Source organism: Triturus cristatus, chromosome 8 (genome assembly GCF_964204655.1).
Source record: "Triturus cristatus chromosome 8, aTriCri1.1, whole genome shotgun sequence".
Classification (NCBI taxonomy): domain Eukaryota; kingdom Metazoa; phylum Chordata; class Amphibia; order Caudata; family Salamandridae; genus Triturus; species Triturus cristatus.
In genome coordinates this window covers 364,216,333-364,233,757 of record NC_140591.1, presented here as the reverse complement: position 1 = coordinate 364,233,757, position 17,425 = coordinate 364,216,333, and the positions used below count along the sequence as shown (strand labels likewise).

The window sequence follows — 17,425 nt, the reverse complement described above, 5'->3', positions numbered from 1 at the left end:
TGAAGGGCGAGATGATTCTGTTGCCAACTTGGAATTATGGACTGAAATTGAAATTGATATCATTTTGAGAAAAGAATAAGAAATACACAAGACATGTAACCACAAATTTTGGATTACTTTTGTTATTTTGAATAAACTTGAATTAGACCCCACACAGTGTTTGGATTGTGCCCAGGGGAATTCACCCTATCGTGGGTGCGCTATTTGTTTTGTCCCTTCTGATGCTTCACATTAAAATGATTGAGAAAGTTCTTGAATTCTCCACTGTTGAAAAGTGAGCCGGTGCCAGATTTTAAGATCACAGGAACACCCCATATCGCAAAGATGCAGTTTAATCTCTTGATGACTCTTTCTTGAATGATAGATGAGAGATCTTCTATCAATGGAAAACAGGAGTATTCATCAACGGTCACCATCAGGTGAAGTCCGTTGTCAAAAGGACCAAAGAAGTCAATTACAATTCTTTCCCATGCATGCGTGGGCAACTCTGACATGTTTAAGGTGTGTTGAGTGGTTTTCGTGACAGCCAGTTGCATAGATGACAGGCTTTAAATTCTCTTTTATCTCTCTCATCAAGATGTGGAAACCAGACTCAGTCTCAGAGAGCTCGTTTGGTGTCAATAATTCTATGATGTCCTTCATTGGCCACTTCAATTATCTGTCGTCGCAGACTCTCCAGAATGACAATTCTTGAAACCTCTGCCTACTTGAGTAACGGACAGTTCACCTTCGACATTTTTAAACTTCTGGTATTCAATGTCACTGGTAAGAGGTTGAGGGTGCTGGTACAAAGACTGATGTGTAATAATGTTTTTCAGTTTTCGCATGTCACTATCTTGACTCGTGGCAGTGACAATTTGTTCCAATGAAATGGCAGCTGGGGTGCTTTATTTCACAATGAAATATATGTATGTTTCAGACGTCTTTGAAGGGGTGCCAAGGCACTGTAGAGGCACTTGTGAGAAGTAGCAGGCAGGGTTTTGATCTTTCCCTGGACGATGCATGATGGTGTAGCTGTATTCTTGCAATCGCAGACCCCAACGTTGAATGTGAGAAGGAATGTTTGCCTTTGGATTGCCAAAGATGGTCAACAATGCTTGATCATCTGTCACAAGTTTGAAGGGCTTCCCATACAAGAATACTTGGAAATGTTCAAAAGCCCACACCACTGCTAAGCTTTCTTTCTTAGGTTGTGATTAAGCATGTTTGGTTTAGGACAAACTTTGGCTTGAATTTGCCACAATATGTCTTTGAGCATTTGGGTGTCCTCTGTGCTGTGCAAGGATGGTGGTTTACCCGACAGGGTAGGCGTCAACAACAACATCAGTATGAAGCTTTGGATCAAATGATGCCCTTTCAATAGGGTTCTCAATAGCTTTGCTTGCATTCTTGTGACCAATGAAAAGAAACCTTCTTTTTCGTCAAGTCTCTCAATGGTGCAGTGGCATAGTCTAGTATATATCATGAACAATAGCAGACCGTTCCAAGGAATGAACACAACATGGAGACATCTTGTGGGGGACTGGCAGTTGACAACAATTGCACTTTAGCTGGATCGGTGGTCATGCCCTCATCAGAAAAGCTATGGCCAAAGAATGTTAACTTTGTCTTATGGAACTCACATTTCTCAGCATTCAAAGTCAAAACTGCATTAGCGAGCAATCAACACACCTGCGTGAGAGCTTTATCGTGCTCCTTCTCTATAGCTCCGAAAACCAATATGTCATCACTATAATTGAAAGCATTTAAGACAGGCTGTATGATACTTTGAATTACATCTTGAAACAGCTCTGCAGCTGATGACACTGCAATGTAGCATTTTGTAACGGAACAGACCAACATGTGTGGAAAAAGTTATAATGTACCTGCAATTCTCCGTGAGTTCCAACCGATAATATCCTTTATTCAGAGCAAGGCGAGAGAACCTTCGCACCATTTAATTGTGTATTGTCGGCAATGTGCAGACCTGGATGTTGTTCTCTTTCGATTACCTTGTTCGCTTGACACATATCCACGCAGATGCCTACAGCTCCTTCACTGTCTTTTTTGGGTTCTACCACTATGGGAGAAATCCATGATGTTGGACCAGTAGAACACTTAATGATATCATGTTTGAGTAAGGATTCAAGTTCGTTTTCAACAGCTTCTTGATATATGAAAGGCAATTAGTCTGTGTGTTTGAGCAATAGGACAGACGTCCTCATTAATGTGTAATGGGAGTTTCATAGTCTTGAGTTTTCCCACCCAATGAAACAACAAATGAAATTGACTTACTATTTCACAGTTCACTGATATCAGTTCCATATCAGCAGCTGTGCTGAAGCGGAGTAAACAGATGTTTGACGCCGTACCTTAAAGTACATGAATGGGTGCTTTTGTTTTCTTGTGTTTCATGGTGGCTACAAATGAACCTTGACTTTTTAGTGGCGTTGATAGAGGGTACGTATACACTTTAGTTTCTGATGGCGTAAGTCCGGGCAATGGAGTCAGTTCATTATATTTCTGGACAGGCATAATATTTATTGACGTACCACTCTCGATAATGAAAGGTATTGAGCAACCATTGACTTTTAGTGTGATTTTTGGACAATATTTGAATGACTTTGGTGTTTCTCGTGTCGACTTTTCTTGTACCGGTATGTTTTGTCACATGCGGCCTGTCCAACATGCGCAAGTTTTTCTGAGGTAAACATCGACATGGCACAACCATCTTCTTCCGTTTCACTTGGCATTGATACTGAAGAACTGTTCTGTGATGATTTAGATGTCGATCGACTTCGCTAGATGTCGATTTGCCTCAGATGATGTGGTCGCTTGGCCTTATAGGCGTGCCTCTGGAACGTTCGGGTGGCCATTTTGTCTTCAGTCCGTGATGCGCTTACTTTTCCTTCACCTTGCAGACCATTACAAAATGGTCCTCCATTCCACAGCCCCTAAAGATCTGCACAATGTCGGGACATTTATCTTCATGTGGAAACGAAAATCCACACCTGAAGCACAATTTCTTTTTCTATGGAGAAATCACTCTGTGCCCTTGGCCTTGTGCTTTGGATTTCTTTTCACATTCATGACTAACTCACACTGGGCACCTCCAGCCTCCATGTCGCAGCTAGTCGATCAGCATGCTCTTCAGCTCGCCATGCATGAGAACTCGCTGCAGACTAAGAGTTTCTCCCAGTATTCACCATCAGAATGAATCTGACAAGCATCTGTCAGTCACTCTGAGGCGTATAGCTTTCTTATCATTAAATTTATTGAACCTACAGTGTTTGATGGGCAAATCCAGTCTCTCATCAAATTCGTTGATGGTCTCATCAGCTTTCTGTTGTTCTTGACTGAAGATTTACCTTTCCTAATCTACATTCGGCATTGGATTTAACTTGAGATTCAAGGCTGCTTTGATTTGACTGTATGTAATTTCTTCAGCTCGCAACATTTTCTTTATAACTTCTTTTACACCTTCTTCAGCAAGATTCTTAAAGGTACTTGATAATCTTCTTGTTATTGCTTTTTCTATTGCATCAATGAAATCATCAAATATCTTTACCTAGGCAGTCTGTCACCAATATTCAGTTTTAGCAGTACTGAATGGCGGTGGTGGTTTCAAGAAGGTGGCGGCATTTTAACCATTGGTGGAACTTACTGATGTGGTGAGGCCTGTCATCTTTGATACTGACAGGAAGCATGACCTCTTTCTTGGTCTCCATTGGAAAAACAAACTTTCACAATTCTGATCGCAGCTCTCGGCTTTCTGAACTTTGGAGACCTCTGGAGTTGTTCTGGGCCATACTCTGCAGCTTTGGTGGTGTGCTGAGTCATGCATTCGATCCAATACACATGTTTTGTGGCCTTGATGAAATGGATATATGTGACTCGGCAAGGTTAACGGAAGAAATCTGATATATGGGATAGTATCAAGGAAATACTGACTCTTTAATAATGGACATAGGGATAGTCTACAAATTTATGATCTGTTTCTCAGTCGAGCGTTACCTTCTAATTCACTCGTAATTTAACTATTCACAGTGTAAAATCATTCATTTTATTCTTTTCTCTACTTATTGTCTTTGTTTGAATTAATTTTTAGAAATCAGTATCAATAGCGACCATGGTGAAGGGAGAATGGCTGTTGTATCTTTGGAAGCTAAATCATACCAATCGGACTTGGTGTCAGTCAACTGGTCTGTGACCAGAAAAAGACAGAGCTAGATTGATAAAGGGTGTCCAGTTAATTGGCTTTAAATATTTTCTTTGAATTCTATGGATTACTACATTATCCTTAGGTTGAGGCTCAATCTGGAATCCAGGTCACCACCTTCTAGATACCACCGTTTTCCAGGCTTGTATGAGGGATTGGGGGGGTGGGGGGGGGAATCAAAACTGTTGGTGAGAGTGCACAATGTAAGTGCTCAGATTTTGATAGGGTGCGCACTGGCATTGGTGACGGTGACAATCAGATAAGCCCTGAGTTCTGAGCTTCTCGAACTTGAACCTGTTTGAGCCATAAAGCTTCATTAATGTTTTCAGGCTGAGTGCACTGGGGAGGAGCAGCAAAGAAATGCACTGAAGGCCTGCAAAAGCACAAGGCTGCCTGGGGCGACAGAAGAAAATGAGAGGCAGGGGTGAATAAAAAGGAAGGTTGATTATGCAAGACACCACGGACTGTGGTTGCATCAGGTACAAGGTAGAATGATCCTCCTGGTCTGGAAATGTATATTTCAAGGTAACACAACAGAGTGACTCTTGAATTTCATGCAACTAAGACAAGTTGCAAGACCATATCAACGTCTATAGGCAATAGACACTAAATCAGCACTTCCTGACAACTGGTCCTACTGGCACGGCTGGACTAGGAACCTACACTGGCCCTGGCAGACAGCTCGGCAGGCCCCCGGGGGTGGGGGGGCTAGTTGGAAGCTCCACTCCTGTCTCACCGCTGCAGCATTTGTTACGGGGGGGATATTGCAGCTATGCCCAGGGTTCCAGAACCAGTCCCCACCCTGGTGGCCCACCAGAGAAATGCCCGGTGCCCGCTACAGCCAGTCCGGCCCTGCCTACTGGGAGCACACGCAATAATATGAAAAACTGCTGTGCGCTCTGCCAAAGATTGCAGTTCCAGTGTGCAAGTTAGGGGAGATCAAGGACAAAACGTGACGGCCACCATCTTGTCCATTTCAGCACTGGCAACACAATGTTCTCCGTGGTTGCACTCGGGTATAAGTCCACACTGAGCAGACGCTCTCCACTGCCACTGACCCACGTGGTATCTACACAAGAATTGCAGAGTATATCATTGGCATTAAACCAATTATGGAAACCGAGTGTGTCACAGCATTTATGTGCAGACTAAATATACAATGTGAATTTGACAATGTTCACATTTGGCAATGTTGCCAACGTGCACTCTGACTACGAAAAGTAAACTTAGTTAATCAGTTTCATCTGTGTGCGTGCCCGTCATTAATTTGATTAAGTCGTTGAATTGCATTTAGAAAACATTGCTGTTTTCCAGATAAGTGCTCCCGCCAGCTCTGTAGGGTTTCTTCCCTTCGAGCACACCTGTTTGCAGACAAAATATACGGCACCCTGATGCATTATTTATTAAGGAAGTGTCACGAAAAATACAAAAACATAAAATGTAGGAAATGAATTCCACATTCTAAAACCATTAATCACTAAATATTCCACTCTTTTCATCCAAATGATACACCTAAATTAGCTCATCATTTTTTATGTTGTATAATATTACCCACTTTTGATTAGTTCTCAAAGCCCAAAAGCTTCACTGCACTCATCAGCATCAAACGCGACAGATAGAATATATCCATGGCAGTCCCAATCTGATACATGTCTGCCTTTCACTCAATACAGCACCATAGCTATGTGAGCTGAAAAAACATCAAAATAGAAGAGCCTAGATATTGTTTCATCTCATCAACGTTGATAAGTTGTACCAAGTAATAAGAACCTACATCACCCCCTACCTGAGAGAACTCCACTGGCTCCCAATCCAGGAAAGATGCCAGTTCAAGATCCTCACACATGCCTACAAAGCCCCCCATGATCTAGGACCTGCCTATCTCAACCATCGCTTGAACTTCCACCAACCTGCTAGACACCTACACTTTTCTTCATCCGTCCTCACTTCCCTGCATCCACCGTACCCGCAGCGGCGGAACCTCCTTCTCCTACATGGCAGACAACACCTAGAACAACCTCTCCCTGCAGCTCCTTACGGCCGCCTCGCTGCGGACTTCAGAAAGAGACTCAAGACATGGTTCTTCGACAGCGTCACAGCGCCCTGAAACTCCTAGGGGTGACAGTGTGCTTTACAAATGCTGAGTGATTGATAGATTGAAAAAGTTATACCAAGCTTGCATGAGCAACAATACTCTTTGGTTCAAAATCTGTTGTTGAAAGTGACATGCACCTCATAATGTGTGCCACTTTTCTGAAGTTCGATCTTGAATTTCTGAAGCCAAAAAGTGTTCTTTCCTCATAGAAAATGTCAATTTTCTGCTTGTACCTTGAATCTGAGCGATAACTAAAGGTAGGCTGTGTCTTGCTGTAGCTGCCATAGAGATTATCCATTCATAGCTCATCCGGCCAGACATGGATAGGAAAGGGTCACCTCCAAGATGCCGAGAGCCGTGCCATTGGCTGTTTTGAAAATCATTCTCACCGAAGAGGATCTGGCACACTGGGGAGAAGCCAGTGGATCACCTGGCTCTGGTCTGCACTGGTTCTGTGGCATTCTGAGTGTACCAAAGTCCAGTATATAAGAGAAAAAATCTATAACAGGATGAACACTGCATTCAGTGCTTCTTATTTAGATATTTAATCCAAACAGTGGTTCAAAGTGTTTGAGAAATTGCAATTGCACAAACAAATACGAACAATGAACAATTAATTAAGACAAAAAACACATCAATGCACACATAAAAGTGCAAAAATAGAGAAACAGCCCATAAAGGAAAAATCTAGAAAAAAATATAAAATGTATTCAATAAAAATTATAAAATATCATAGAGTTAATTTGGAAGCCTAACTTTCTGCACGAAGGGAGCATAGAGGAGCATAGAGGAAAAGTGCTCTCCTACCCCGTGGCTAACTCTGCCTGATTCACTCTAAGCAGTCTCAGAGGTAACCGAATAACTGGAGTTGAATAAAAAATAGCTTTCAACTACTCGTCTTTTAAAAAAAATATTTTGTCCTATGCATTGACAATTGCTATGCTCGTTCTTTTATGTGATTGGAAACTGTCTGTTGGGATGCTCAGCTAAATTTTATGTCCTGAAGATGACCGTGTATTTATAACAAAGGTCGAAACGTCGTCGGCGCAATTGTGGCCGCAATTAATGGAGGACACATTGTTTTGTTTGTTGTAGTTTCAGTGTTGCTCTGAAACTCCTTCTTCTATGTAACCTCTTTTTGTTTGCCACCTGTCTGGTTTTGTATTTTATCAAACGTTATATGTACCAGCTTATACCTCTGAGCTCTATGATATTATATAATTTTTATTGAATACATTTTGTATGTTTTTCTAGATTTTTCCTTTATGGGCCGTTTCTCTATTTTTGCACTTTTATGTGTGCACTGATGTGGTTTTTGTCTTAATTGTTCATTGTTAGTATTTGTTTGTGCAATTGCAATTTCTCAAACACTTTGAACCACTGTTTGGATTAAATATTGATTGCCCCTGGTTCAGGTGGTTAGGGCTGCCCTTGTGGTGGTTAATGATCTTATTTAGATAACCCGCTTTTTATTCGGTCTATTCTATCACTTACCCAATTTCGACATGTTTAAAAGAATCCTCTGAGTTCACTGCAATTTCACTGAATAAGGAGAAAGCCCAACAGAGGATTTAAACTGTTAAACCAAACACTGTCCTCTGCGGGACATTTTGTTTTACCCAACCTTTGCAATTAGTACATTTCACTTTTTGAAGTATCCTTAAACGAAGGTGTGAACGGATAAAGTCTTAACATCCTGTTAAAGTATTATTGACAAGAGCAGTTATTTAAAAACACAATAGGCAGATGGAAATAAAATAATGTGAATCACCTTTTTAAGACCTTTGTCGAACAACTGCAGAAAAACACATAACAGCATTGCATTCTATCATAAAAAATACATTATTATTGTTTAATAATTCAAGCAGCCTGACCACTATTCTAGATTCGTGTCATCCGAAACGTGTCAGAGGATGGGGCATTCATGAGGGCAGACATATTGAAGCACATACATATTCTACGTATCATATACATACATCTTACAGACTGACTCTTTCTGGGAGCTAAGCTGCAGGGGCATTTGTGTTCCCCTTTTGTATGAGCAATGTCTGAACAGAGGGAGGTGGGCTGGTGGTAACTGTAAAGAGAAGAGACACAGCAGCAGAAGGGCCAGCCTTCAGAGATGAATGATGTCAACGCTGAGTAGGAAGGAACGGTGTGTTACTCGTGTGCTCCCTACAGGCAGAGGAAGGGCCACATCGCATGCAAGGCAGTGTGGGTAATAACAGCAGGCAGATACATGCTATAGGGGAGGAAGGTGGATAAACGGCAGCAAACCATGCATACATTGGATAAAAAGACAAATGGACACATGCACATTTAAGGAAGATGGATGTATATTCAAGGCGTTTGTGATAATGGCTGAAAACGACAACGTGCAAATATAGGAGGCGGAGCCGTTAAACATGGGGGGCTAAGAGGGAAATAGCTAGGATAGGAAAGTTAAACCAACGTTATCAGACCTACATAATAACTTGAATATTGTACAGGGGTCTATAGGCTTATTATAATGGTGCACCTGCCACCACTGTACCACTGCTTTTTGTTGTTACTGCCACTTCCTGAAAACAGAAAGGCACATTATCTATTTGTTAATTAATTCAATAGGAGCTTTTTACTTAAGTGGGCCGATTGCTTATTTCAGTGGGGAAAGTTGTTTTCCAAACACTGCACATGACAAAAATGCTTTCCAACACACTGGGGAAAGAGACCACTACAAAACGAGGAAATAAATGTGCTCTGTCACTTTCACTTCTCGGGTAAAGCTTTCAAGGACACAGAAGGGCAGCACAGAACTGTAGCGGGGCACTATGCTGCACATAGGTGACATGTACACAGGTTTCTTATATAGGGAATCGTAGCGTGTTGATCTACAAAAAGAATTGAACAAATAAAGGTGCATAGAGGAAAGTCGCAATGTGTATTTCATATATAATAATGTAGGGGCTGCAGGGCTCATAATGAAAAATGGCTGTGAAGCAAATCTTGACGTTTCTCCGCCCACAAAGTTGCTTTGTGAAAGGAAGCCACTTCAGCAGCCTATATACACAGCAGCTACTGTGCACAAGGAACGGAACACATAATGCCAATCATGTCCCACTTCCTTCCAATTACTCTAATCTGGCTCATTTTTAAGTGCAGCTGCTACTTGAAGACTTTTCAGTTCACTTTAAAAGTGCACTTCACTGAAGGCACCATTGTTCAATAAAAATAACTAGCTCAATGTGAGGCGGAAGCCAACATGAGTCTGTTTTATCTCTAACGCAAGCTCTGTGCATCGCCATTCCCGTTTCAAAATGGCTGCTGTTGCTTTCGATTTTGGGCACATTGCACGGTAGGTGCACACCTGGCTGTTGCGGAAGTACGGTGGGCGCAGACGGACATTGGTGGCCACTGTTATAAACCGCTTCTATTGGATTCGTTTGGTATCAGCTGGGTTTTTATATACATTTATCTGATTTACACGGCGGTACTGTTTATTTAAGTTGTTTCGTGGTGCTGCTTATTGGTAATGGCCTCATTTGCTTTAGAACTTCCTTTTTCATTTTAATTTGAGACATTTAAGTCAATGTTTAAAAACATCGACTTAGCACCCAGGAAGCATTTCCTTATTTGAACTATTAACAAACGCTCGTTTCATTAAAATGTAAAAGAATGAAACTTAGGGTAGGTTAAAAAGAAGAGAGTTGTGCTAAAATTATAAATAACTAGAGAGGTTTAAATATCTTAACTCTGAATAAATAGTCTATTTTACTCATGTATCGTTTCTCTTCCATTAAAAGGAGCTACCCCCTTTCTGCTACGCTCTCTGTCCACTATGAAGGTAATCATAGTCTTTTCTGTAACTATTTTTCTATTTTCTTCCCATGTTTATGAATCATTTCAGCCAAAGGATAGGTCAAAAGTGTTCTCTCAACCTAGCTAAAGTTATCTGACCCCGAGGGAGTCGAAATGGGTTGCACAGTCTATTCCTTGCATAAAAAACACAAAACCTTTTACCATCATAGAATCCTGCCTTACAAGGACCTCTGCAATGAATGCTGCCGTACAACATTAGTTTACATCCTTTGTGAACACAGACTTTTTATCTTATAGAGAAAAACATCATATTTATTTAACTTTGAAGGGAGGGAATTCTCGATTGGGAGGTCAGTGACCAAAGACAAAAAGAGACATGCAGTATGCTTACTTTGATCTGGCCAAACACTGCGTTTCCACGGATTGCCTGTCAAGTTCAATAAAGCTCATCAAGAAATGTGGGTTCAACTTTTGTTACCAATGTTTTTGCAAGTTTTTTCACAAAGGATGTTAACAATTTCATGAGCAATCCACCGCTACCCACTACATCCAGAGCACAACACAAAACAAGCATGTGTCATCGCTGCCCAACAGAGAGTGTTCGAGACACGGGATACGTTGCCCTGTTCCCCCAGCCCCTTAAAGGGGCAACTATCAATAGGAAACTCAATATTTATCGGAGTTTTTAGAATTACACATGTTTAAAAGAAATATTTCACCCAGTTGAATCGTTCAAGATATAAACCATACAGTACATATAAAAACACATTTTGTCCCCAATCTTATGTATACATTTTATTTGGCACCCCATGGTGTTCAGATGCATCAATGAAAAAACATTCAAGCCCAGGTCTGTCATCAACATAGAAGATCAATTTAATATACAATCTTTGCAAACCTACAGGTCTCCCTTTCATAAATTGAAATTCCAGTCTATCCACTGCAACTAAATCTAACTGAACTATCATAGTTATTATTTTCACTTTTCTAATAAACTTAATGACTTCAAAACGTAATATGGCTGGAAATCGGTTTCACAACTTGTTCTAAGCACAATAATGCATTCATTTGTTGCTATGCTTCAACATTTTGGGTCCCGTCGTTTTAAAATGACAAATACTTCCATTAATGTTGGTGCCAGGAACTCTCTGTATTCTTGACTGTGGCAAATAATTGGCTATTGGACAGAGGCTTACTTTCTGCTCTGACTAGTATGGCATAACCCTTCATATTCCGATATCAAACTTATAACAGCAGTCACACTGAAAGTAATTTAATTTCTTGCAAAATTAGTTAATAACAGTACTCAATTGTGCATCAGTTTGGCTGTCAGTGTTGGACTATAGCCTTATAGCCTGCCGTAGCGGGCTATACCGGCTATTAAAGGCCCGCTGCATCGTTAAAGGCCCGAGCCCAAGGCGAGGGAGTTTAACAAGGCTGCGGGACTTTAATAGCCGGTATAGCGCAGCTACGAAGGGCTATAAGGCTATTAGAACATTCTGCCTCTAGAGGGCAGAATGTTCTAACAAATAAAAGAAAAGCTTCAGGGAGCGCGAAGGGATTGAAATCCCCTCAGGCTCCTTGAAGCCTTTGTTCACAGCCAGAGCTGTAAACAAAGAAGCATTGGAATATTGGAGCTCCAGGCTTATACCAGCCATTATAAGCCCGGAGCACTCCATTGTTTTCAATGGAGCTAACAACATTCCAATGTTCTAATAACATATTAGAACATTGGAATGCTGAGCGCTCCATTGAAGACAATGGAGTGCTCTGGGCTTCTAATGGCTGGTATAAGCCCAAAGCATCAACTTCACAATGTTTCTTCACAGCAAGCTGTGAACAAAGCCCGAGGGGATTTAAATCCCCTCAGGCTCCGCGAGGCTTACAAATTAGAACATTCTGCCCTGTAGGGGCAGAATATTATAATAGCCTTAGAGCTCTCTGTAGCAGGCTCTACCAGCCATCAAAGGCTAGCTCCCTTGCTAAAGGCCCAAGCCGAACGCTGGAGTGGGCCTTTAATGGCTGGTAGAGCCGGCTACAACGGGCTCTAAGGCTATAATGTATTTGACTGTGAAATGGGTTCACAATAAAGTTCACAGTAAGAATGTTCACAGAATCAGGATTAGTAGATATTTGCACTAGCAAATGGAACTTAGGCTCAGAGTATGTGTGAGAAAGGGAATTAAAAAGGGGCTGGTCATCTAAAATGTACGTAAAACCTAAACATCTAAGTCTGTGGATACTGTCAAACATTTGGCATAAACACCAAAAGCCCACCATGAGTCAGGACAGAAAAAATGGGAGTGTATGGGGGATTCCCTTTTATAGGACAAATTCCCTCACCCACCCAAGGCTGGCATGCTTTGTCATCGGGAACCTAGTCGCAGTGCGGGCTACAACCCCCTCTCTGAGAGGGAGGAGCTCAGGAATGTTTTAGTTTTATGTTACAAGAGGTATACTAAAACCTGATGATGAGCCGGGTGTGATGGTGAGGGAGGGTGTGAGAAAGAGAGTGCTAGTGAAGTTTAAAACTGACTACCTGGTAAGTAGAAACAATTTTACTGGAACAACCAGGGGTCAGGGTTAAAAAACAGTTGTAATGACATGCCTGAAGAATTGAACCTAGCATGGGTGTGGGTGGTCATAGGGTCGACATGTTTCAGCCGCAATGCCCTCCGCAGAGGTGCTATGGTTTTCTTCAGGACCTAATGAGAGATGTGTGTGAAGATGACACCAGACCAACTCAGGTAGGTGTATGAAGAGTGCACTGACTGGCACTTTAGACGTCAGCCGTGATAAGCTGGTGTTCAGCGGTGTTCCAGTCACTTGAGGGGAGCTACTGGAAGCTCATCCTCGGCGCACTCGAGGAGGGTTCTGCAGAACCACTCGAAGGACAGCTATGTGCTGTGTGTGTCCGTAGAGAGCTTGTGTAGTTCGACTACAGGAGATCTCTTCCATTTACTCGCCAGTTTTAACACTAGATTGATGAAACTCGGATATCTAGTGTGTGTTACTTAGAGGTACTCTCTCCTTGTGAAAAGACTGGTTCCAAGGATACAAAACGGTGGTACAGAAGGTAATACGTGTTGAGATCTGAAAGGGTCCTGAGGAATGCCAGTGTAACCCAACACTGTGGGCACGCGCAAGACGGCAGAAACATGCGACACTTTGGCAGTAAGGAGTGGTGAAGGAACTCTTAAAACTTCTATCACCACTATCCTTCACGTTTTTAAGCCTAGCCGGTGGGTCCAGGAATAAATTGTTGAGCAGATACACCACCTAGCTAGTTTTAACCTTCACTGCTCTTTTCCTCTGGTGATCCCAAATTTTATTTGTATATATTTTTCTGTTTGTATTGTCTTCCCCCCCCTTTTGCTCCACCCCGGGCGTTCGTCTCCGCAGGGGTGTACTGAAGCATGTTACAATTTTGTGAGTGAGGGCAGTATCTTTTCACAGACCACGCGCCACCTTTTGTTTGCATTCCGCTACTCCTCTGTGTGTGTCATAGGTGTGACTGGGGAGGTCGGAGTAGTGGGATTTTGCCACTCCCCCCTTCTGAGTATGCGTTTACTGTCCTCAATATTGTCACACTTTGCTTCGGATTTCACCGAGTTTTGTCTGCCATTACAGGGGTAGTCTGTTTTTCGTCAAAAGTCACAATTCATTTGTGCTATGAATTATTCAATTAATGTACTCTCTTGCCTGTAGCTTGCATGTCTTTCAAGAGGTCAGAAAACTACAGATTTCATTTCTGGCTTCATACACATGATTTTCTAAACCTATCCTGGATGTCAATAAGGTGCTGCTGCAAATGTTCCTTTGCTGCTGTTCCATTTTGCTGATCATCACATACCTACCCTGCTATGGCATTATTCAAGGTATTTATAGAGGTTTCTATTCCTCCCACAGAAAGAGCTGATATCATGCTACAGTTTTCCCCAGTCCATCCTCCTCATGGGGCAACAATATACTCTCTCTGGATTTGTTAAAAATACTGTGAGTTCAAGTAAGGCATGTTTTTTGTTTGGGTCCGATAATACATGAGCCAACCACTTCCTGCAAAGGTTCCTGAATGAGCAGATTTTCTCACAGAAGGTGGTGATCACTGTGCAACTGCTTCAGATAGCGAACACGTCTCCAAGCAAACCAACAATGCAATATCCTGCCTGTTGGGGTGGGCTTCCTATTTAACTTATTTGTGGTGCATTGCATTAGTCTGCTGGTTGCTGTTTTCATACATTTATTGTCCAGCAGACCTTTCACCCTTGCTGCCTCTGTTTTACATGGTATTTTGAGGATCAGGGCTATTCTTGCTGTTTAGTGGGCTTGTGCACTGGGCTATCCTGTTACTTTTGGTACTCGAGGGTGATGGCATGATTTGACTGCGTCAACTTTCAGAACCCAAGATGGATGCTTCAGTACTCCGGCAGAGCAGTCTACTCTTCCTTCCAAGGTGTCTCTCCCTCCGAAGGTTGTGTGTTCACAAGTGGTCATTATAGTCTTGGAATGCTTCTCTCTATGGATTGAGCTTTCTTTGCTGGCCTGCCGATAGTAGCTGGCAGATTAGCAACCGGTGCTGGTACAAGGTATTTGCTAAAATTATTTCCTCAGCCTCATTGGTATCTTTATGGCCTAGATCTTAAAATACTGGAAACCTCACACATTTTCGAAAGGTCCAATGCACAATCCTCTCAAGTGTGCCTTTTTCTTAAAGTTGCCAAGCATTCTTTGCACCTCAAAGAATGGCACACTCCCATATGAGGAATGCAAACCATGTCAATAGGAGAACAACCCACTTGGAACTAGAATAAACTATACTTGCCTACAATTCAGCACACACCTCACATGTCAATGTTTTATTACCTGCATGGCCCTTATACTAATGTATTCATGTACATCAGAACCTAAAAGAAGCGGGATGTCAAAGCTATCACACCATCTTTACAATGCGCCCAAATTTCCATAATAAAATTCCTAATTATACAATTGGGCATTTTCTGTCCAATGAAAGTCTATTAAAATATAATTTTTCATTATCTCACCTCATGTTTTCAGCAGAATCCTCCGGCATTGGGGCAACAGTTTGTACTGCTGGAAGATTTTTGCTCGTAGCACCATTTACAAAACTGGAAGATGAAGAGGAAGAAGAGGATGCAGAATCCACAGCACCTATTGGGGAAAAAAGGTCATACACATTTCAATAACATCTTAACATTGGAGCAAGGGGAAATTACACTAATTAAAATGAAGGTAAAATTTAGTTGACTATTTATAGAGATATACTTTGAAATTGCATGTGAAAATGTAACAATAAAATGGACCTAAAATTTTAGGTTATTCCAAATCTCAGTCCTACACTGAAGGAACTGCATCTTCATCCTATTTGAAGTTACAGACAGTTGATTGGTACAACCTAACTTCAAAGAGTCAAAAGGAGTTTATTGTCCACGTTAATGAGTATGAGAAAATCTCTGTTTTGCATGATTAACCCATTTTTTGTGAACAGATGCTACTGGTTTTTGAACTCTGAACATTTGGGTACAGATGCCCAGACCCAGTGCACGAGCTCCTGCCCCTAAAACATGGTAAAATCGGCTAGACCCCTGCTGGAATATTTCACTGTCTAGTAAGGCCATAGGATATGGTGCAATAAAATACACCAAAGACACAAAAATATTAAATGTCACCTGTGGACTACAGCATGTTAGTCATCCACTGTGCTGACAAGTGAAAACATGGCCTCAGGCCTAAATGTGTAGTCTAACTCTTGCAGCCTTTAAACCTGCATGAAAACCTGTCAAGATAACCATTAGGTAGCCCAAAAGGTAGGGTGCCTAGAACACAACCATAAGTCTGTTAAAATTAGTTTGGGACAACTTACCAGAAAGATTCAACCACTATTTGAATGTTTATTAGAAATCCATTTTTGTGTCTAAGTCGGGTTTTTAATAAATATTTAGCAAGGTAATTTTTAATGTTAAACTTTGTCTGCCTCTTCCTCCATTAGTCTGCCAGAAGCAAGCCTCTGTCAGTGCTTCTCTTAATGAGGTGTGAAAGCTGCTCCAAGAACAGAAACAATGGCTTAGGTCTTTTGGCAAGAAGACCTGGTTGTGAGGTATGTGACTCATATCCGCTCATGAAGGGTAGTTAGGGAGGGTTTAGGAACTTCATTACCTTGAAAGCTACCAGAGCAAGGATTGTCAATGAATGGATGAATTAAATAAATACATTTATAAAGCACAAAACAGCTGCTCGAAAAAGTGCCATCCCGGAACTAGGTTATGGTAGGGTGCAGTTATGAAGAGTAGACAGTAGAGCGAACAGCCAACATTAAATCTCTCTGAAAAGGTGGGTCTTCAGAAGACTCTTGAATGAATATTCTGATGTGCCGCATCGAAATTGATCGGGCAAAAGATTCCAGAGCTTCGGGGCCAAAAAAGGGAAGGAGCCCCCACCTGCTCTGATCTTTTTAATTTTGGGAATGTAAAGCAGGTTGTGGTTGGCTGAGTGTAAAGCTCTTCGAGGAATGTATTTTTTGATTTTGTCATGGCCTTTCAATTGAGCAGCCCTCGGCGTTATTGTCCGGGATTGGAACTTTATTTTTTGCCTGATGGGAAGCCATTATGAATATATTTCCTTTTAGGAATATTCAGCACCAATCTGGCTGCAGCTTTCTGAACCCGTTGCAATCTGTTTAGCAATGCTAGGGAAGATCCCAAGAGCAACACATTGGCATAATCAAGCCTAGAGGTGATCAATGCATGAACAATTCTATTTCTCGTGTGTTCTGGCAGGAACTTGAGAGTTTTTCTTATAGTTTTCAGTAGGGAGAAACAGACTCATGTGGTAGCATTAATGAAAATCTTAAATGAGAGGGCGCTGTCTAACTTGATCAGTAGAAGGTGCTGGGGGAGATCCAATCAGAATGCCAGAAATCGGTCAGATCTGGTATGGAGAAGGGGCCACATATCAGGATTTCAGATTTTTAGGAGTTTAAGGAAAGACAACTTTTATGCATCCAGTCTGCTACTGCAGATAGGCAACCTTGAAAGTTGTCTGAGACCGCAGCGTCAAGATGTTTAAAGCAAACATCAACTGGGTGTCATCGGTGTTGGCCACAAATGAAAACCACAGGCTTGAATAATAGCAGCAAGGGTAGACACAGATAGTAAACAGACATGGGCTTAAGGCTGAATCCTGTGGTACACCACAGTTGATCTCTTGAAATCCCGATGTAAATGGGGGGAGGTAGACATCTTGCTTGTGGTTGGAGAGAAAGGAAATGATCCATTTCCACACGGTGCTGATGATTCATAGTTATATGTAAAGAGAGA

General features: G+C 41.7%; 1 protein-coding gene and 1 long non-coding RNA gene across 7 annotated transcripts in view; one reads left to right on the top strand and one right to left on the bottom strand.

The window, feature by feature from the left end:
* Positions 1-17,425, bottom strand: part of NBEA (neurobeachin) — a 1,788,010-nt gene that overhangs the window by 959,566 nt on the left and 811,019 nt on the right. For 4 of the 6 annotated variants that reach the window (XM_085621699.1, XM_085621702.1, XM_085621700.1 and 1 more), the window contains 2 exons: positions 15,134-15,260; positions 10,483-10,518 (listed from right to left, as the gene is read on the bottom strand). In XM_085621699.1, the coding sequence (XP_085477825.1) occupies positions 10,483-10,518; positions 15,134-15,260 (163 nt within the window). The remainder of the gene's footprint in view (positions 1-10,482; positions 10,519-15,133; positions 15,261-17,425) is intronic. The other 2 variants (XM_085621701.1, XM_085621703.1) reach the window with 1 other exon arrangement.
* Positions 15,213-17,425, top strand: part of LOC146802134 (uncharacterized) — a 54,277-nt gene continuing 52,064 nt past the window's right edge. The window contains exon 1 of the long non-coding RNA XR_014967701.1: positions 15,213-15,341. This is a non-coding gene — a long non-coding RNA (uncharacterized LOC146802134). The remainder of the gene's footprint in view (positions 15,342-17,425) is intronic.